General features: G+C 39.6%; 2 protein-coding genes across 2 annotated transcripts; one reads left to right on the top strand and one right to left on the bottom strand.

The window, feature by feature from the left end:
- Positions 1–10,143: 10,143 nt before the first annotated feature.
- Positions 10,144–13,625, bottom strand: ccr10 (chemokine (C-C motif) receptor 10; the record flags this gene model as incomplete). The annotated part of the gene is made up of 2 exons (XM_084169821.1): positions 10,144–11,435; positions 13,529–13,625. 2 exons carry the CDS (start codon positions 13,623–13,625, stop codon positions 10,144–10,146), a joined length of 1,389 nt encoding a protein of 462 aa, XP_084025947.1.
- Positions 13,626–19,867: 6,242 nt separating this feature from the next.
- Positions 19,868–22,250, top strand: LOC311127223 (receptor activity-modifying protein 1). Its single transcript, XM_084159019.1, has 4 exons — positions 19,868–19,922; positions 20,461–20,514; positions 20,871–21,000; positions 21,959–22,250. Exons 1-4 carry the CDS (start codon positions 19,886–19,888, stop codon positions 22,203–22,205), a joined length of 468 nt encoding a protein of 155 aa, XP_084015145.1. The 5' UTR covers positions 19,868–19,885; the 3' UTR covers positions 22,206–22,250.
- Positions 22,251–22,474: the final 224 nt, after the last annotated feature.

Here is a 22,474-nt window from a genome sequence, read left to right as displayed (position 1 = left end):
GATCTTATAATCCCATGTTGCTTGCTTATCCGCTCTGATAAGATCCCTAATCATAATTTTGAATCTTACTCCCCACCCTTCTCTGACTCCTATTTTGTAGATCACTCGCCCTTGATGGTCAGTATGTCGGGTCGCTTTCCCTTTATTTCTTAATAATGGTGCGTAATTGGTGCGAGGTGGTGGTGGATTTTGACCTACCACGACTATTGCCGAGACTATGATGCAGCTCAGGGTCACCCATATTCCCCAAAAAACCCAACCCTCTCCTGTCTTGAGTCCTTCTGCTCGGTACCACCCCATACTCACACCCTAGGAACACACTACAGTGATGATAGGTCTGGGTAGGAGATCTTCGTTGACAGAGGTGACCCCCGCACCCTGTGGCGCAGTTCCGCTCGTCAACTCTGCGTGTGCTAAGCGGTGCTTGTATGTGGTCTTACCTTCTTGCAGTGGGTAACATGGACCCAGGTTCCTCTCTCTGCTATTCTAATGGCCAAGGTGGTTACCAACATAACCTGATAGGGCCCTTCCCAACAGGCCTGCTTCCAGTTTTCCTTCTAGTGACTGGATGCTCACCAGTCACCTGGTTAGATAGTGGGTCACCTTCTCCTTTAGTTCACCTGTGGGGCACAAAACCTCTGACATACGGGTGTGGTTAATAAACTATCTTCACACATGTTCAGATTAATGTAACAATTTCTGACTGCATTCTCTTTTTAGACTATCTAAAAAATGTTTTTTTTTAAAGTATTTTGTCCTCTCCTTCGTATATTATCTAATACAATTAGCCTCTTCCCCCCTCTTGACACATAGTTCTGCTTATGTGTCAATTTTTTCCACCTTCCTAAACATTCCCTTAGGTTATTTATCAACCAATTGCCATGCCTTTCATTTTTGAGATTCTTTTTTGCTTCTTTATTGCTCCTCCCACTTCCTTTGTCTTTATGGCGGCTAAATTCGACTTTCATTCAGTTCAGAATCAATTAGTAATCCAATCAAACAATCTCTTATCTTGTAAAAACACTTATGTTTAGTTCAACCTCTGTTCTACCCCGGCTCTTCCGGGCTTGACCTGAAGACTGATTGTTGGACATGACAAGTCCATTTTTTAGGTCACTTAAGTATTCTGCCTAGCAACAAAGAATAAAAACCTCTATGTTCGTGATTAACCCAGTTATCTCTAATAGCCCACCAAAAAAAAACCATCATCTTTAAACCACGACCAATGTCATCCCTCTTTACTCTCTACCATTTGGGTAACATCCCTGATATATTTATTAAAAGCTAAGACTGTTTGGGAAGAGAGCAACAACATAACCTGTTCTTCCCCCTCAGAGTTCCAAATGATTTTACCATGGGCTGCCATTGCCTTCCCATAGATAAGATCACTTAATTTACCCGTATGCAGTACCTAATGACGACCCAAGCTTTACAGAAGTCTATCTTTACCAAAAAGCTCATCATTCTTCATCTAATTTTTTTCCTTCTTTTTTTTTCTAGTCCTTATCTACCTGACCCTATTGCTAAATCAATGATCTAGGCAATAGTTGTCTCGCCTTAGATTGTACATTCTTCTGATTACTGCAGCTTATTCCATGAATTTAGTTTCAAATATCACCCAATAAACCGTTCCATCCCACAGCATAGTAAACACCACCTATGAACTGTTGAAAATTCCCTAAATTCAACATAACAACCCTTTATAAACATCATGCTGGGTGTGTTTTTATTTTATTTGAAAAACCCAATTGAAAAATAACAATGAAAGATAGTTAGGCTCAACTTAATTTGGTAGCTCCCTCTTATGACCTAAATACTGCCTAACTTCATAAAATCCCTCAAAATTCCACGAGTATACAATAATTATTTAATTGATTACTCTAAATCTGCTACATGTGATCTCATTCAAATGATCCATTATCAATTATTTGATCCACCCCCTAGTAAAATCTCTCTCAGCCTGCTTGTTTTTCAAACCTAAACAGTTTCCTTCTCTCTTTTTCTTTTATTCTCTCCCTCTCTAACTTCCTCTGTCTCTCTAAGTCTGTCTCTGCCTCTCCTTTTTCCAGCCAACCAGAGCCACAAATCATTCTCCTTGTCCTCAACTAAACCCTCACAGCTTTATCGCTACTTCCCTCCTATCATTACTGAATCAATGATAATACATTTACATTCTAGTCACCCAGCAGACGCTCCTATCCAGAGCAACCTAGTGAATACATTTTTATTATTTTAATCTTTATTTTATTTTTACTGGCCTCCCCCCGTGGGAATCGAACCCATAACCCTGGCGTTGCAAACACCATGCTCTATCAACTGAGCTCCATCCCTGCCGGCCATTTTCCCCCCTACCCTGGACGACGCTGGGCCAATTGTGCGCCGCCCATGAGTCTCCCGGTCGCTGCCGGCTGCGACAGAGCCTGGATCCGAACCAGGATCTCTAGTGGCACAGTTAGCCCTGCGATGCAGTGCCTTAGACCACTGCGCCACTCAGGATAATAATAACTGCAATAACTATCAATAATAATTATAATAACTATTACGGATTATATTGTCCTTTTTCTGATGTTCCAATTGTAGTCTATTCATTTTAGTTTAAAATATAAAGTTATTTATAACAAATCCAGAACCCACCACAGGCTGGCGCTATTCCCCCAGCACAACAGCCAATGCCACTTGCTTCCTTGTAACGAAAATAAATTATCGTTTTAAAATTTTCCAATTATTTGTATTCCATGCCTTTCATTTTCAGTTCGCTATTCAATATATTTAACAGTTTTCTCTGATTCGGCCCCAATTAATAAAACAAATGCTTGATATTATTTATCAGCATACACTTAATGACATTCCTACCATTTGAACGATGTCCTGTCTCTCACTCCCCCCCTCTCCTGCTCCTTCCTACATTATGGGGGAGGCGCGGGAAACTTCCCTACAATCTATCTTCTTAGGAAATAATGTCATTCGTACTTGTAACATATTTTCATAGATTATTTAGAATACTACTAAAGTTATCTTATGCAATTTATAATACACGTAAAAAAAACTCTCTCTCTCCACCCATTCCTTTTTGAATAAGTGCGTCTTCCTAGTTACCCCATAACCACGCCTCAAATCTTTTATTCAGCATTTAACCAACCAAATACTAAGTAGTATCCGGTTATCATTTATACCCGCCGTTGAATTCCCTCATACACACATATTTCACCTTATGCCATTCAAATGCCCAACACAACAGAATAGTTCCATGCAAACCTCTATTGGCTCTTCAAGTCGCTCCGGATTAGAGCGTCTGCCAACTGACCAAAAACGCAAATATTCTCCACCTTCTCACCCATTACGTACGTCTACGTTTGAGTGCGAAAGTCCAGACACACGCATAATAATATGCCATCTAGCAGACGCTTCCATCCAAAGCGACCTACAGTCATGCGTGCATACATTTTTTATTATGGGTGGTCCCGGGGATCGAACCCACTACCTTGGCGTTCCAAGCGCCGTGCTCTACCAGCTGAGCTACAGAGGACCACATCGTTGGACTTTATAGGTACCTCTCAAATAATCGCTTTGTGGTGTTTTTAGCCAATTCTTAATTGACACGAATCATTTTTTCAAACATTTGTTTGAACCAAAAATATTGACTGTCATTCTCCTTTTCCCCTGCAGTCACGATAGTTAAATATTCCTTTGTCCCCGTTAAAGCATTTTCGCGCTTAAAAAAACACTCGCTGTCTTCAGCCCCTCCTTTCGCTTTTTTTTCATCTAATTTTATATGCATCTGCCTACTAACTTTTTTACTTCGAGATGCCCAATAAATTCATACCTCTTCTCCCAAATGGACCCATAAAACATATTTCTCCGATCCCTCCCTAACATATATCTTTCATCTCCCGTTAATTCTCGGACTTGTTTAGAAGATGTCTTTCCCATCGTGGAACAATAAGAAATCCCTCCCCCCCTTTTTGTTTTTTAAATAATTCCCTCCCGAATTATTTTCGTAGGAGCTAATCTCTTAGTGCGCCTCTTGCTTTTGTAATTAACCCTTTAAAATTATTTAACCCCTAACCCAGAGTTTCTATTTAAAACTCCGGTTTCATGAAAAGAGTAAGTTTCCCAATTTTCCTCACGCTACTTATTTTTTTCTCCACCCCTGAAATAATGATCACGTCTCCCGAGGGATTAAGTCTCACACATACACGACCTTATCATCTGATAAACTTGTTTGCAAAGTTCTAGCAAATGCCCAGTCGCATATAGAACTCCCGACATATCCCTCTCATACGATGATAATTATTTCCCTGTTTATACTGAACATTGCAATTCGTACAATGACAATATTAACTTAGTTTACATTTGTGATTGCAATTCACTACCATGTCATTTCGGACTATTCTTTTTTTTGTAATAGCTATTTACCTCTAGGATCAATTGCGGACCCTCCCTGTCGTAATAATTATTACCTTCTTTGACTTTGGTAACTAAGTTCAACTCATTTGACCAAAATCCATGAATAAAAATTACTGACCTTTTCCTCGCAGTCTGGATTAAAATGCTTTTTCAAACTTGTTAACGTCTTTATCGTTCATAAAGAGTAATCACCGGCCTGTCTTATAACCTTAACGTGGAAGGCCAGGACTATTTTTCACGGATGCGATCACCCGGCTGTGCACGGATTTCGGTGTCTCTAGAACGATAAAGATGTATTAAGCTCCGCTTCGAAGGACCAATCTGTCATGTGAATTTCTATCTCTAATTCGACCTAAGCTTGAATCATTACCAGAGGTTGTAAAGCTCTGGTTTTAATCATCAATGATTCAAGGTCCACAATCCACAAGTAATTATCAGTAAATTTATTCATGGAGAGCTCTGCTCAAAAACACAAATATCCTGTTTTTTATACTCCTTGACAAACAAAGACACTATGCTCCTCCCACCTTTCTTAAACAGTTCCCGCCTTCCCCCTTGAATGGTTAGTAACGCCCCCTCTGTTAGTGGGTTGACACTACATGATAATTCTAACATTTATACTGTGTTTGGGGTGAAATTCTTTAGTCATTATTCTTAAAATCCAAATTAATCTAACAGATAACCAATGTCAGCCCCAGGTTTTAGCCCAGGTGGGTTAAAGAAGGGTTAACACTTGGGCCCCCAGAGATGTTTGATCGGGTTTAAGTCCGGGCTCTGGCTTGGCCACTCAAGGACATTCAGAGACTACCATGCTTCACCGTAGGGATGGTGCCATGTTTCCTCCAGACGTGACGCTTGGCATTCAGGCCAAAGAGTTCAATCTTGGTTTCATCAGACCGGAGAATCTTGTTTCTCATGGTCTGAGAGTCTTTAGGTGCCTTTTGGCACTCCAAGCAGGCTGTCATATGCCTTTTACTGAGAAGTGGCTTCCGTCTGGCCACTCTACCATAAAGGCCTGATTGTTGGAGTGCTGCAAAGATGGTTGTCCTTCTGGAAGGTTCTCCCATCTCCACAGAGGAATTATGGAGCTCTGTCAGAGTGACCATCGGGTTCTTGGTAACCTACCTGACCAAGGCCCTTCTCCCCCGATTGCTCAGTTTGGCCGGGCGGCCAGCTCTAGGAAGATTCTTGGTATTTCCAAACTTCTTCCATTTAAGAATGATGGAGGCCACTGTGTTCTTGGGGACCTTCAATGCTGCAGAAATGTTTTGGTATCCTTCCCCAGATCTGTGCCTCGACACAATCCTGTCTCGGAGGTCTAAGGACAATTCTTTCGACCTTATGGCTTGGTTTTTGCTCTGACATGCACTGTCAACTGTGGGACCTTATATAAACAGGTGTGTGCCTTTCCAAATCATGTCCGATCAATTGAATTTACCACAGGTGGACTCCAATCAAGTTGCAGAAACATTTCAAGGATGCTCAATGGAAACAGGATGCACCTAAGCTCAATTTCGAATCTCATTGCAAAGGGTCTGAATACTTATGTAAATAAGGTATTTCTGTTTTTAATTTCTTTAAAAAATGTGCACAATTCTTTAATAACCTCTTTTCGCTTTGTCATTATGGGGTATTGTGTGTAGATTGATGATGATTTTTATTTATTTAATCCATTTTAGAATAAGGCTTTAACGTAACAAAATGTGAAAAAAGTGAAGGGATTTGAATACTTTCCGAATGCACTGTATATAATTTTTTTATTTTACCTGTATTTAACTAGGCAAGTCAGTTAAGAACAAATTCTTATTTACAATGACGACCTACACCGGCCAAACCCGGACGACGCTGGGCCAATTGTGCGCCGCCCTATGGGACTCCCAATCACAGCCCGTTGTGATACAGCCTGGAATCGAACCAGGGGGTCTGTAGTGACGCCTCAAGCACTGAGTTGCAGTGCCTTAGACCACCGTGCTACTCGGACTAATTAACAAAATAGTACAATAAATATTTTTTGTTAAACATCCCTTTCAGAGCACCTACGACTCCATTTAGGAAAGCTGTGTCCAGTAACTTTTGCTCCATCGCCTGCCTCCATATCCTGGACAGTATTCATAGGGAAATCAGCCCCCTCGGGTAGTGTTGCTGTCGCCGTGTTACCACTGTCAGGTCCTGACTCTTCTTCAGCCATGTCTGAGTTCGTCTGCAGATCAGAAGTCTCCTCTGCCTTCTTAAGTTTGATCCGGGCCTGTTCATAGGTAGCTGTGAAAATAAAACATCAAGTACTGTATTAAATAGCCTACTGATCTAGTGCAACATTTCAGACTTTTTCCAAGGACTCTAAATTGACATCTTATCTAATAATATGCCATTTAGCAGACGCTTTTATCCAAAGCGACTTACAGTCATGCGTGCATACATTTTTGTGTATGGGTGGTCCCGGGGATCGAACCCACTACCTTGGCGTTACAAGCGCCGTGCTCTACCAGCTGAGCTACAGAGGACCACATTGGGTTAATAACCTTTTGGGCCAGACAGACAAACCCATGCGGGCTACAACATGAGTCTATATGGCCATGTTTACACGGGCAGCCCAAATCTGATGCTTTTTTCCACTAATTGGTCTTTTGACCAATCAGATCAGCTCTTTTGACAATAAAGGGCAAAAGACAGAATTGAGCTGCAGCCAAATGGACTACCATTTTTAAAGGGCTGTAGTTGACATACAGTAACCTTATTAGCTTATAATCATGCTTTTTTTCATTTGAAAGACTAATCTTCATATTTTTCACCATTCAGAATCAATTTGAACTGTTCTGGTCAGACTGTTCTAACAGGTTGATTTAGCTAGCACAATAATTTACCATGGTATTTATTTTTACTTCAGTTAGTGTAAGAGGCCTAGTTTCTAATTTCAGTTTGGGGTTTGTTTCAGTTTTTCATTTTTACGAAAGTAACAACCGTTATAAAATTTAAAAAAAGACAAATTCTACAAAAAAAGACTTGAATCCTTAAATCGATTCCACTCAAAAAATACTTGAGTCCTATAACCCACATGGGTTTTCTCCATAGAGAGGTTTTCTAACCCAGGTGCTATGCCCAAAGGGGTCCCAGAAACAATCCCTGACCATATTCACACCAGATAGCCCACTTACAACACATACCATTTTTATTCAGGGCCCATTTGGTACCCATGTTGAAGCCCACATGGGTTTGCCTGTGTGTGACCCAAATGGTTAACCCGATTGGGTCCCATACATAATTCCTGAAAAAATAACACCACATTTCCCACTTACAGCCCATGAAAAAAAAATGTCAGGGCCCATTTGGGACCCATTTTATAGCTCACATGGGTTTTCCCCATTTGTGACCAAGTTGGTATGCACAACTCAAGTTTCAAGTTTCACATTTTTGTGTAACATGCACAAGGACAGTGAAATGCCTTTCTTGCAAGCTCTTTTCCCAACAATGCAGTGATCAATATCAATATAGTACTGGTTCCCATAGACAGTCCCTGAAAATATTCACACCAGATAGCCCACTTACAGCTCATGAAAAAATGTATTCAGGGTCCATTTGGGACCCATGTTATAGCCCACATGAGTTTGCCTGTTTGTGATCCAAATGGTTAAACCCGATTGGCTCCCAATCATTATTCCTGAAAATATAACACCAGATTTCCCACTTACAGACCTTTTTTATTTATTTTTTTAGGGCCCATCTGGGACCCACACTATAACCCACATAGGTTTGTCCATGTCTGGCTCAAAACGTTAACCCAACTGGGTACCAGCTAAAATAATCATTTAGAGCCTTTGCCTAGTTGAAACCCATGAAGACCATCTAAAACCCAGGTGGGGCCCACCTGGACATGTTGGCTGGGTTACCATACTCGTTTTGTCCGACTATTCGGCAAAACCCTATGACTGGGTGTATTGATACACCATCCAAAGTGTAATTAATAACTGAGCCATACTCAAAGGGATAGTCAATGTCTGCTTTTTTTTTTTACCCATCTACCAATAGGTGCTCTTCTTTTTGAGGCATTGGAAAACATCCTTGGTCTTTGTGGTTGAATCTGTGTTTGAAATTCACTGCTCGACTGAGGGACCTTACAGATAATTGTATATGTGGGGTACAGAGATGAGGTAGTCATTAAAAAATCATGTTGTACACTATTAGTGCACACAGAGTGAGTCCATACACATTTTTACTCCGGAATTTATTTAGGCTTGCCATGACAAAGGGGTTGAATATTTATTGACTCAAGACATTTTAGCTTTTAATTTTTAATTAATTTGTAAAAAATTACGAAAAACATGAATCCACTTTGACATTATGGGGGTATTGTGTGTAGTCAGTGCCATAAAAGATATATTAAATCAATTTTAAATTCAGGCTGTAATGCAACAAAATGTGGAAAAAGTCAAGGGTTGTGACTACTTTCTGAAGGCACTGTAGCTTGCCTAAATAGCTGCATGTAACTCTCCTGAAAAAATAACATGAAATTGCAAAACAACCTGTTTGTGTCGTGCTTATGTTTGCAATAGCCTACTGTTACAACAGCCAAATAAATAGTTTGTTCGAACTGTTTTGTGTATAAGCGGCAATCTCCGTATTTTGCATCATATTATGTAAGGGATAATCATCAAGGGGCTACGGTGTGTTCCATGACGCGCTAGTAGAAGTCACTGAAGTAGCTAGCAAGTTTACAGTAGTTGCCTTGGTAACCAAACAAACATACTTGCTGGTTTAGCTAACCAAACCATCAGTCCTAGATTGCCATTATGAAAATCGAATTCAACAATGCCAATAATGTTTTCAATTAGAATTTTGCTTTCAAAAGCAGCTCAAACATAGAGCATGTAAGAATGAACTATAGCCATTGAATTCTACCGTGCTGTGTTATAGCAAATATAATGCCCTTGAAGCCAATCAGAAACGAGTATTCAACAATGCCATGCTATACATTTAGTTAAAACAGTTGGCCTTAAAGACACACTTCATGATTCTATAATATATGAGGACATGCATTCAGATCACAGGAGGTTGGTGGCACCTTAATTGGGGAGAATGGGCTCATGGGAATGACTGGAGTGGAATCAGTGGAATGGTATCAAATACATTAAACACACAATGCTCCGTTCTGGCCATTATTATGAGCCGTTCTCCCTTCAGCAGCCTCCACTGATACAGATATTTACATATCTGTCTATATTGCACTTGTTTGAACCTATCTTCACATAATACTAATTTCAGACATTTTCCATCAACCATTGGACATTAACTTGCCATTAATAATAGGTACATTAACAACCTTGTGTTGTAAAATTGTAGTACATAAATGCATACTATATCTATTATTTGTAGTATTAGTGTATGTACTATTTTCCAAATGATATGTTTCTGTTACAAAGATAAGTGAGGCAAAGATGAATGTGGTGAAGCTTTAAAAAATATCATACATTCGGGCCAATATATCACATGAAGCATTATTTATTTTTATTTTTGTAGCGTAATTTCAGGTAGGGCTGTCACAAGTGGGAACATACAATCACAGTCCCACAGGCACTGTTTGATTACAGTAATACACGATGAATGCACATAAGATATATTATAAAAGTGGACACTATAATGAAACACAATTGAATAGAATCAATTATCGATTTAATGCTAATCTTAATATGAATGATAAAAGTGAGTCCTGATAAGGATCGCACAAGGTATACAAAGACCGGTTTAGACCGGTTTGGTTTTTGAGACAGTGGACTGAAGCAGGCCATCTGAGGGCAGGGAAGGCCTACTAGGGAGGAGAAACACCTTGGTCTGGCCAAAGGGGTGGCTTGCTGTTTGAGGCTGATATTTGATGCTGTGTGCCAGGGTGTCGGGGGGTAGGAGCAGAGGTGAGGTGGGCGGCAGGGGAGAGAGGGTGGTTATGCCCGGGGAGGAGGGTGACACCGAGGTACAGCTCTCCGGGTGAGGCCCAGACCCGGCCCAGCACAAACAGCCCACGCCGTGGAGAAGCTTCAGAACGTCGCTCCTGAAGCGGACGCCCACCAGGGCATAGAGGAGGGGATTGAGACAGCAGCGGGTATATGCCAGGGTGCAAGTCACATACTCCCTCAGCAGTGTGGCGGCCCACTGATCGCAAGTCTGCCCGGCAGCCCCTGGCCCTGCCACCTTGAGGGAGAGCACCACGGTGTAGGGCAGCTGGAAGAGCAGGAAGACGGCCACCAGCACCACCATCAGCCTCAGGGTCCGCTGGCGCCGCCAGCCCCAGCGCCCCCGCCCCTCACACAGCACACGGCCAATCAGTGAGTAGCAGGCTACCATGACAAGGAAGGGCAGGCAGAAGCCGGCAATCTGGGCGCCGCGGGCGGCCGTCTTGACCCGCCAGCTCTCCTCCACCCACACGTTCATGCCGCAGTGCAGCTCCCCCTCCCCTTCTCTTTCCTCCACCCCGGAGAAGAGGATCTCGGGCAGGCTAAGGAGCAGGGCGGCTAGCCACACGCCCAGCGAGGCCAGCTTGCCGCCCGTTAGCATGCGGCTACGTAGCCTCAGCGCCTCCTGGGTCCGAGCCACCACCACGTAGCGGTCTACGCTAATGCAGGCTAACAGCAGCAGCCCGCTGTATGTGTTGACAGCATAGCTAGCATGTGTTGCCTTGCACAGGGCGTCGCCGAAGGCCCAGTGGCCCAGGAGGGTGTCTCCAGCCTGGATGGGCAGGGTGAGGAGGAGGAGGAGGTCGGCTAGGGCCAGCTGGAAGAGGAAGATGTCAGTCATGGAGCGGAGACGCAGGCGGCGGTAGAGAACAAAGGTGGCGATGACCAGGGAGTTGCCCAGCACGCCCAGGAGAAAAACCAGGAGGAAGACACAGGTCTGGAAGACCTTGATCGTCAGCTGTTGCTCGCTGGCCTCGCAACGCTCAATGAGCTCGTAGCCGCTGGTGGAGGTGTCATTGTAGTCAAAGTCGTCCCCTGTCACCAGGCTGTAATCGTAGTCCATGGCAAAAAAGCTTGTGAGATCCATACCTGGGTAACATAATGACAAATCAGCCAAAGCAGCACTGAGAGAGTTAGCCTATCCATACGTTTTGTAGGCTATTGATATTTGTAAGATAATGTCAACTTGAGGCTTGTGAGAGATAGGATACCTTGGTATTCAGGTCTAACTTCCACACACACACAAAATAAGTTAGGATTCATCTTCAAATGGGTTATACTGTATAACCCATTTGAAGATGTGACAACTTAGTCCAACTACAAGTCCTTTCGAGTACATATTTCTTCTACATCTTACAAATGTGTGTTTGCATAATCAAATAAATCAAATAAACCAATTAGTCATTCTACATCTATACCATTTGCTCATAGCAATAAAAATGTGTCCCAAAGAGTTGAGTGCTGTTTTCTATCCGTACTATTGCCCACTTAGGTAAGTTACCATTCTCACACACTTGTCCATAGGCCGTAGCGACACAAAGCCATATGGACACTGTGTTGTATACACAGATATGGCCCCACAAATGTGAGTATTATCAAATGTTTTTACATATACTGTACATTTTCCTATTTCAATACCCTAGAGCTGAAACATTGTCACGAACACCCTGTTCATTTTGGGTAGTTTGAGTAAGCAGCCCTTATATTTCAGTCATAAGAGAATAGGTTGCGTGCCACCAGCTGCAGTCCGTTGGTGAGAGGGAAACCGTGGGTTGACTAAATGTCTAGAAATCAGTCACTGTCGCGTGCTTGAAGTGTTCAAATTTGCTTTCTGCCACCACCATGTTCCATTTTATCTCTGATACATGTACCTGATAACTGAAATTAGCTGTGTTTTAGTTGCAGATAATATTTCTTATTTATTGCATTCGTGACTTTAGCTTCTAGTGGAAATGGGCATAGTCGACTTCCAAGAAAGGTAAGAGGAAACTGAGAGAGCAAATTATGACAAGAGTAATCTACTTTTTTGTTGAAAAATGAATGGCTGGTTTGTTGTTGTAGAATTGTTTGGTTAGTTAATTATTTTATGAGACATTGAGATTGAATGAAGAGGATAAGATTATCTATATCCTAACATTAAATCAATAAACACGTATTTGCTCCGCCTGATTTGTAGTTTACTTTTTTAAACTTTAAATTAGGATGCATGCAAAGTGTGTTATTAAACAGATTAAGAGAATTTATTATTAAAACCTTAAACATTATGCTCGATGTTCACCGCTGTGAAATAAACTCTGTGTCAAGGGCCCAAGGGGCGAATCCTAATTTCCTATTTAGTGAAACTTTCATGTAGTCCCACATTCACATCAATGCATGACTAAGTGAAAACTCGATTTAAGTGGAAGATTTTCCAGAATCTCCCCCAAGTGTGCATGTTTGAACTTCAATTAAGAAGTAGCTTACTTCAATTTAGCCTGTGTATTACTCAATGTATTGATATTATATCCGCCTATTTTGCAACAAATGCAACGTTATACTAATCTACTAACTGTTATAATATCAATTTAGATTGTAAAGTTTGACATTATTGTGAAAAGTCAGACTTAAAAAAATTAAAATAATAATTTAACTCCGCTAATTAGTTCCAATTGCATTAAATTATCAAATAAAATCAATCAATCAATGTAATTCAGTCTAACTTTGACAATTCATAGCTAATACGTTGGCAGCTGAGTGAAATTGGTACCAAAACAGCAACCCTCCTCAAGTCTATGGATTAGTCAGACAATGAAGCGTACTGGAGAATCAACCACACTTCCTTCTTTCATAGTTGTAAAGGTGTGATCATAATCATCACCACTTTTGCATGCGCTAGAATAACAGCAAGGATTATCAACAAATATATTTACGATATTAATGATAATACTAATAATAAGTGCTTTCCAAAGTAAGAATAATGTGATGATGTTATTTTGTCACACAAACATCCCACGGAACAGTTGGTACATTTATTATATTACATCATGTAACTTTTTCCTAATATACTTACTTATTTCTGCAGAACGATGCATGAATTTAAAGATTGCATTACCAATAAAGAAAATCAACTATATTTGAACCTAACAACTATATTTGAACAATGTAATACCCATTTCTTAATTTCCATTCATATAAATACTTACTTCTGCTGTCTACAGTGACAGACATGACCTGAAGCCCTCCTCTGTAGCGGTGACTTGTTTGGAAGATGTCACTCTCTAGGACACACACCTTTACCATATGTTCATCTTTAGCCTATCAAAGAAGATGTTGCTGACCCCATGACCCTCAAACTTTTCATGACACTGAAGACATGCACCACAATGTCAGCAAAAAGGATGTTTGTCATTCAAATGTGTTTTTTGGGGGTCAACATTTGCTTGGCAAAGGTTATTCCCTCAATTGGTTGTATATGATGAGCTATCATTCATATTTACAGTAGCAATCTAAATAAAGGATTCATATATTTCATAGTCACATAATGTAATACAGAGATTCATCTTTCTTTATTATTTTACGATCTATTTCAGACACAATTTCACAAAATAGTACTATTGTTAACTAAATTCAGAAACTCAATACCATGTTTATCATTTTATATCCAGCAGAAATAACCATTCATAAAAGCTAATGGGTCCTTATAAGTGCCTATAGAAATATGTGTTATAATGCATGTATAAGGTAGATGCTCACAAAATAAATATTTGTATTGTTTGTTGTATGGTGTTTAAAGTCTGTGGTCATGTTTAGGTCATACTGGTTTAACTTGGTGCATTGGGGTTGATGGTTCAGAGTGCATGGGAGGTTTAGGACATGGGTGTTACCTGGTAGTTGTGATCAGGACAGTTCACAACCTTTCACTAACCTGCCTGACCCCTATGAGCAGTGTTCCCCTAAGGGAACACCCTGAGGGCAAATCTTACACTGAACTATGCAAGTGATGGAATATACAGTAAGCAACTCTATGGGCAAAAGTTGGTTGAGTTAACATCGGGCCAAATTTACTAAACATTTGCCTGGTTTGCACCCATCTTTTTAGTAACGTATAAACCCCCCAAATAAAGTAGAAAAACCAAACTGTCTTAATTTACGCTTTACCTTTTACCTTTATCTGAACTTTTATTTTATACCTTTGATCTGTCCTCAATGTTCAATTCCCTGTTGAAATAAACACATGCAAAACTTAGTTCATAAGTTAGTACAGTTTATTTCACATTTTGACCCTGTTGTAACCACAAATCAACAACAGGGTTTCAAAGCTTGTTTTATTTCAAGTTGAATTAAAGTTTTTTTGACAGCTTATTCAAATGTCAACAGCATAAAATGTTATCTGATGTCTTTGCCCGATGAAATGGATAGAAGATGGTTTGTGCACCTCCAAATTTCCCACGGGAGCTGTGCACCAAATTCACCACTGCACTGAAATACATCATTACCATGCCCGCTACTTTACCGCGGTGGCATAGAACAGCAAGGTAATGTTTCAATACTGCAGCTTGCCATTTGCTGATAAGGTTAGACACCGAAGTGTTGTGTTTCTGTCTTTTTTAGTTTCGCATATGGGAAATGTTTTTCGAGTTCACCGAGGTGTGAGATGTGGTTTCTCGTTAGGCTTTGGCACCACTGATTTGTTTTCTCTACCTCCCTTGTTATCTTTCTGTACTCTGTGGTTGACTAGTTGATGGGAACCAACGAACGACCTTCATTTGGTCTACAAGCTGTTTTGAAGCCAATCTTACCTCTATGTATTGTTTACTCCAAATGTCAATGTCTCTGAATGACTAAAGGGATATTTTACTCAAAGATCCTTGTTTAGTATTTTGTTAATCAGTGCAATGTTGATATGGGCCCCAAACATTGTGCATGTCAGCAGTAAGGTTTCAAGATAGAGCACTTTCAGTAGAAATCTAAAGGTGTGATGCGTTTTGCATCATATCATGGATTTTGAATCATCATCACACCTTTTGGTTTGTACTGAAAGTGCTCTATTTTGGAAACTTTACTGCTATTAATTTGCTATAAATGTACTATTTATTTAGGGTCTCAGGAGTATTACACCTGCATTCTTAAACTCTTGATGGGGAGATGGTCAAACTTACCCATTGGTCGCACTCAAACCTATAATTTATCCCACCCCAATACACTATGTTCGGTGTTAACGACCCTACTGTAGAGCAACATACCAGATCAGTCATCACACCCTAATGAGTTCTCCTATGCAGGAAGTAGATACAATGACTCCACTTGCTATGCATCCTTAACTGTCTTTCCAGGTCCTCCTTTTTGAGAGGGGTTTCTAAACAATTTCTTTCAACGTTGACCGACTCGACCTGCTCCTGAGTGCCAGAGTGCTGTGGTGTTTCCTGCGAATGCAGACAAAGGTGTAGACAGTGCCCACATTGAACTCTCCTGACATCCTGCAGGTTATTAAGGGCCCTTTGCCTACAATTTCTGCGCCCCCGCGGATATCTAGTTAACATAATAATCCCCATCAAAATGTGTCTGTTTAAGCTAGAGATATCTGTTTTTTTGCATGGCCCGCGTCTCAATCCACCTCATGCGCCGATATCGCCCTTCCTCATCTGCAGTGAAAGGTGGCAGAGATAGAGAAGTGTTTGTCAGACCATGAGACATCCTAAAAATCGGTCTTCTCACAAAAACGTATGTAGCGTCCGAGCGGTTTGGCCTACGAACTATCATGACCACCCTACTGAAAGATGAGACTCTTACAAACACAATGTTCTCCGTTTTGCTCTAGGACGCCCACAAGACTCGTCTTAGGTCCCATGTACCAGTTTAAAAAATGAATGAAAGTATGTATGGAGATAATTTAGTGCCTAAAATAAGGGAATAAATACATGTCGGAAAAAATAAAAAATGTTTCCTTTCTTATATCTTTCAGAAATAGGACAGACACTTCAGAACAAAGTTCCTTTAGATTTTTTTTGTGACTATCTGTTGTCCCATGTAGTGAATCTGTTATTCAATGCGTTTCTATTGGCTAATAGCAGTAATGCCAAATTCCATGTTTCATCCAATAAATACAAAATATTACACCTTAAGGGGCCTTAAAATTCAGAATCAAATAGCTAAATAATCCTTGGTATGACCATCTTAAAACATTTCCATATGTTAGCTTAGAACAAAAAATGTAGGGTCCCTTCTGCTTAAATTGTTAACCTTCATTACACATTTTTTTCAAGTGTAACTACTAAGTAGTTCTGCTTATTAATTTTCAGTGGTTGTGTATTAATGTTTAACATTGTTTTATGTATTCAACGATTTGTCATTTTAGCCCACCTTAGCAGGCATTTTGCTCATTCTTCTTGCAGTAACTGGAGGTAGAGCTGTAAGTCTTACGGGACGTTGTATTAGCCTGCATTAAGAGTGGTGCACATGACCTTGTTGATGGTGGGAATGGCTTGTCTCATTATTTTGATATCCGTACATCATGATCAATTGCACCTCATAGCACATTAAACTGCTTAGTACTATTTTAGAAACATACTTGTATTTCTTCAAACTAGCATATAACATTGTTTAAAAGTATAATCAAATATTTTTGGGGGGAATTACCCACAATCCTCTAAAAACAGAGCCAGGTGGCACTATTAAACATTCATAACTTGCACACATTTTATAATTATCAGCACAATACAGATAAATCAAGTGTTTTTTACTCAAATATCAATGTGTCTGACTACTACTTTAATATTTTAAGTAAAGACTTAAAAAATAATAGAATCAAGTAAGAACAACTTATTTAATAATCGTTAGATTGACTTTAAAATATTCAATTATCATAAACTGTAAAAACTCAATAACTTTAGATTAGCAGAACACAAAGTTATATTTACTCAATAACTTATTTTTTATTAACAGTACTCAAAAACATTAAATGATGAGAAATCTTATTGACATGAGTTAGCACACCTTTTATGATTTGAGTTCATCTGCCCATTGGAGATGTTTGAGTAGCCACTACTCAATTTCTTTATTGACTTAGGCAGTTACTTTTACAGTGTGGCGGGTAAGTTACTGTGAATATTCACAGTAACTTACAGAGCCTTCAGAAAGTATTCAAACCCCTTGACTTATTCTACACACTGTACCCCATAATGTCAAAGTGAAAACATGTTTTTTGAGATGTTTGCTAATTTATTGAAAATGAAATACAGAAATATCTAATTTACATAAGTATTCACACCACTGAGTCAATACATGTTAGAATCACCTTTGGTAGTGATTACAGCTGTGAGTCTTTCTGGGTAAGTCTCTAAGAGCTTTGCACACCTGGATTGTACAATATTTGTTCATTATTCTTTTCAAAATTCTTCAAGTTCTATCAAATTGGTTGTTGATTATTGCTAGACAACCATTTTCAAGGCTTGCCTTAAATTTAAGTCAAAACTGTAACTCGGCCACTCAGGAACATTCACTGTCTTCTTGGTAAGCAACTCCAGTGTAGATTTGGCCTTGTGTTTTAGGTTATTGTCCTGCTGAAAGGTGAATTAATCTCCCAGTGTCTGGTGGAAAGCACACTGACCAGGTTTTCTTCTTGGATTTTGCCATTCTGTTAATTTCTTGTCCTGAAAAGCTGCCCAGTCTTTAACGATTACAAGCAGGGGTGCAACTTTTACAAATTCTCCAGTTTTATCATTGGAATGTGATACAAAATGAGGCAACGGTGTGCTTTATGACCATGCGGACACCTCCGAGTGGTCGTGTAGGCTGTTTGGAGTGTTTATCCGACTGGATAATATATATATATATATATATATATATATATATATATATATATATATATATATATATATATATATATATATATATACTGTATATACATATATATATATATATATATATATATATATATATATATATATATATATATATATATATATATATATATATATATATATTGTATATACATATGTCCCCCCACTTCTAAAACCAAAGGTGCGCCCCTGATTACCAGTATACCCATAACATGATGCAGCCACCCATATGGTTGAAAATATGGAGAGTGGTAGTCAGTAATGTGTTGTATTGGTTTTGCCCCAAACATAACACTTTGTATTGAGGACAGTATTATTTTAGTGACTTGTTGCAAACAGGACAAATGTTTTGGAATATTTATATTCTGTACAGGCTTCCTTCTTTTCACTCTGTAAATTAGGTTAGTATTGTGGAGTAACTACAATGTTGTTGATCCATCCTCAGTTTTCTTCTATCACAGCCATTAAACTCTGTAACTGTTTTAAAGTCACCATTGGCCTCATTGTGAAATCCCTGAGCGGTGTCCTTCTTCTCCGGCAACTGAGTTAGGAAGGACGCCTGTATCTTTGTAATGGCTGGGTGTATTGATACACCATCTAAAGTGTAATTAATAACTTCACCATGCTCAAAGGGATATTAATTGTCTGCTTTTTTATTTATTTTTGACCATCTACCAAAAGGTGCCCCACTTTGCGAGGCATTGGAAAACCTCCCTGGTCTTTGTGGTTGAATCTGTGCTTGAAATTCACAGCTCGACTGAGGGATCTTACAGATAATTGTACCGTATGTGTGGGGGTACAAAGTCATAAAAAAATAATGTTAAACACTATTATTGCACACAGAGTGAGTCAATGCAATTTATTATGTGACTAGTTAAGCACATTTTTACTCCTGAAATTGTGTGCGTGCGTGTATGAATTTGTGTGTGTGTGTGTGTGTGTGTGTGTGTGTGTGCAAGCATACTATACGTGCATGCATTTGTATGTGAGTCAGTGTGCGCCCAAGCAGTGCATGCAGTGTGCCTTGTTGTGTGCTTCTTGTATGTGTTTTATTTGTGTTTGTTTTAACACGGCTATCTTTCATGTCCATCCAGCTTCCTGTTTCCATTGCGAGTTGTCTTCTGAGCCACTTAGTGGAGGGAAATCGCTCAAGAGCCAATAAGACGGCAGGAAACTAGCCCAAGTGGCCCCTACGCCCAAATGGACCCCGTAGCAACTGGCATAGCAACACTCCCACAAGTGTATACAAAACGTTAATTCCTTGTAGATTATCTGAATCAAGATAGGCCGGTCTCTCCAAAGTCACATAGCAATCTCTGTCTTTAACCCTTCCCACATCCACTCTCCTCTGACTCCATCTTGGTGTAGGTTGAAGTTACCCCTAGACGCTGATCTTGGGTCAGCTTTGCATTTCCCCTACTAATGGTTAAGGTTATGATTGGGGAAGGGGAAGCTTATCATAGATCTGTACCTTGGGGAAATGTCTCCCCGAAGTCGGTGTCCATCAGGCCATTAAATCAACATCAACAGAACAGTAGGATGTTACGTCAGCACTTTTCTGTGAACAATAGTAGGAAAATCAGGGGTGGGCTTAGGGCTCGCTCCTTAACCCACTCGTGTACATTTCGGAAGAGAACAGCGTATTGACGCTATTGGCTGCTACTCACTGGTCCTTGAGTTTAATTTGGCCATGAGGCTCTCCAGTGTCCTCTCTCCTCCACCATGATCTTCCTACTGCTCTTCCCTGTCCTGGTCTTAGGTATGTTTCCTATGGTAACACTTTACTGAAAGTTAACAGGCATGTACAAGCCCTTATAATGTCTTATTATAAGGATTGTAATATGTTATGTATTTTTATGTGGCTAATATACTGTATGGGGAGCTGTTATTTAGTCAAAATCATTATAAGAAGATCATAAGACATTATAAAGGGGTCAAGCATGCTTATGACAAGTCTTACGATACATTATTGATGTATTATAATGCTTTAAACCTGTTGCTATTAAGTGTTACCCTGACTCTGTTGTCTGGGCGGTGTGTGAGCGATAAGACAAGACTTCTGATCTAATCATATTGGTGGTTTCTTGTTGCTTCTTCTTCTTGTTGAGTAGCTGCCTTGTCACGGTGGAATGTTTTCCCATTGTGTTTAACTGACTATACAAAGGTGAAATTAAGCCAAACTCTCTTGTATATTAGTGGGAGTAAGAAGACATATTTGAAGGCATATTTGACCACACATGACAATGCATTACCACGTTCTTTTAACACTTTAACGTTAAACACCTCTTAATATCCAGGTGAAATTCAATTACAAAGCAATGTATCATCCAACGTAACATTTGAAGATGATGGTAAGTGCTCAAATGATCTAGAACTTTAAAGCACTTTTGGCAAAATAATAGTACCTACTTCAAAATGCATGATGTATCTTCCTAATCAATTTGTATTGTATTGTACCTTGCTGTTGGATTTTTTCCCAAATCAACAGTTAAAATGCTCAAATATGTAAAAGAAATAAAAATAATTAATAAGGTACTATGTGTTAGAATGTGACACACTTCTATTCGTCTACCCTGGCCAGATAGTGTCAGCCCAACATTGCAACAATACTGTATACCTACCTGATTTCATCTATGCATAGGCAATAAAATGGATGGGTGGATTATAAATGGGGTAAAATGTGTGTTCTCTCTGGTTGTACCCCTAGAAAGTTTCGATGTCATTCCCCAGTGCAATGAGCTAGGGCAAGGCAGCTACAGCATGTGCTGGGAAATGTTTCACACTGAAATGAAAGACATCAACAAGGAACTCTGGTGTGAATGGGACCAAGTCATCAGGTATATCTAAATGTTGCTTTCTGATTAAATGTTGCTTTCAAACATTATGTGCTTACTACTCTTTGACCCTATTTACACTTAGTATCAAAATGCGATCTACATCCAGAATACAGAACCAAATAACTAAAATGCATCTTAATACCAAATGTGATCAGATCTGGTAACTTTTTACATTACATATATAGTTCCATCGCAAGTTTATTGTTTGACATCCTGTTTTAGATGTAATCTACATCGCTCCTTCATTATTGGTTGAATCCCATCAAACTGTTAGATTATTGGTTCAATCTCCATACATTAGTTTTAACTGGTTAAAACAACCTGCACACACTTTACTACTTACATTGCTCTCTTCGGTTCCACTGGTGCTGAAGTAGTTTCATACTTGGACCCATTGAACAAATCATTTTATCTCTATACTTGTACCTCTCTCATTAGACCACTTCCTCTTTCAATGTAAACAGTAACAGCACATGGAGTTATATGAAATAGAATAGTTGAAGTAGGTGCCTCTAATGCAGGGGCAGAGGAAAAGCATTCAGTCACTTTGTCGGCAAAGAGTCATTAGTTGACAGTGGGCGGGAGGGACACACTTGGCACGGTGATTCACTTGGCAGGCTCCATGATGATCGATACTTCCCAGCTCCACTTTGAGAGAGATGGAGCATGTGATAGAGAGTGTGTAGAGGCTATTCACACTGCAGCGCACACGGGCTCACACACAGCCAGGCACACTCTCTTTACCATTCTTCAACTCTCAAATATTATGACAATTACCATGATAGTAGAAATATCTGATCATACGTAACCAATTTAATCTTGCTCTAAAAAATAAGGAATAACTCGATAGTCTCCAATAGTCTTCATTGAGCAAAAACCTATAATTACTGTAAAATGTATTAGCTAACAGAGTTACTCTGCATTTACTGTAAAACTTGATTTGATCTCTCCACGGCAGACCATACAATCAGCTGACCAAATGTATCGAGAGCTGGACCACCTACTTAGGATGTTATTTCCCGAACCAAGTGGTGCAAGACTTCTTCATCCAGATCCATTCCCACTTCTTCCAGGCATGTCCAGAGGAGGAGCAGTTATTTCCTGATGCCCCCTCGGGCGTTGTGCTTACCCTTACCCTCATTCCAGTCAGTCTCATCCCCATTCTGGTTTTCCTAGTGGTCTGGAAGAGCAAGATCAGGCACTAAGTTGGGAATGTTGAATATGTGCTGTTTGAATGTGTCTTAGGTCCCTTCCTGAAACAGCCCCTAACAATAATTCCAAGTATTTTCTAATAATGTGTTTATTTTTTAAATATTTATATTGTATGTATATTAAGATTGTTTCTATTTGTATATTTGTAATGTTACAAAATACATTTACTTATTTCTTAAAATAAAAATAAAAATAAAAATTATAATTGTATCTGTTCTAATCTGAAACAACCCCATGTCAATATATGTATATTGTAATACAG

The sequence above is a fragment of the Coregonus lavaretus genome (genome assembly GCF_964263955.1).
Source record: "Coregonus lavaretus genome assembly, chromosome: 1".
Classification (NCBI taxonomy): Eukaryota; Metazoa; Chordata; class Actinopteri; order Salmoniformes; family Salmonidae; genus Coregonus; species Coregonus lavaretus.
This window is presented reverse-complemented; position numbering and strand designations above follow the sequence as displayed.

What these genes read in the sequence shown, in the direction of transcription:
- LOC311127223 (XM_084159019.1), top strand. Translation starts at nt 19,886, where the DNA reads ATGATCTTCCTACTGCTCTTCCCTGTCCTGGTCTTAG. An exon ending in CGTAACATTTGAAGATGATG is followed by an intron (nt 20,515 to 20,870) that starts GTAAGTGCTCAA and finishes TTGTACCCCTAG; the next exon opens with AAAGTTTCGATGTCATTCCC. An exon ending in GAATGGGACCAAGTCATCAG is followed by an intron (nt 21,001 to 21,958) that starts GTATATCTAAAT and finishes TCTCCACGGCAG; the next exon opens with ACCATACAATCAGCTGACCA.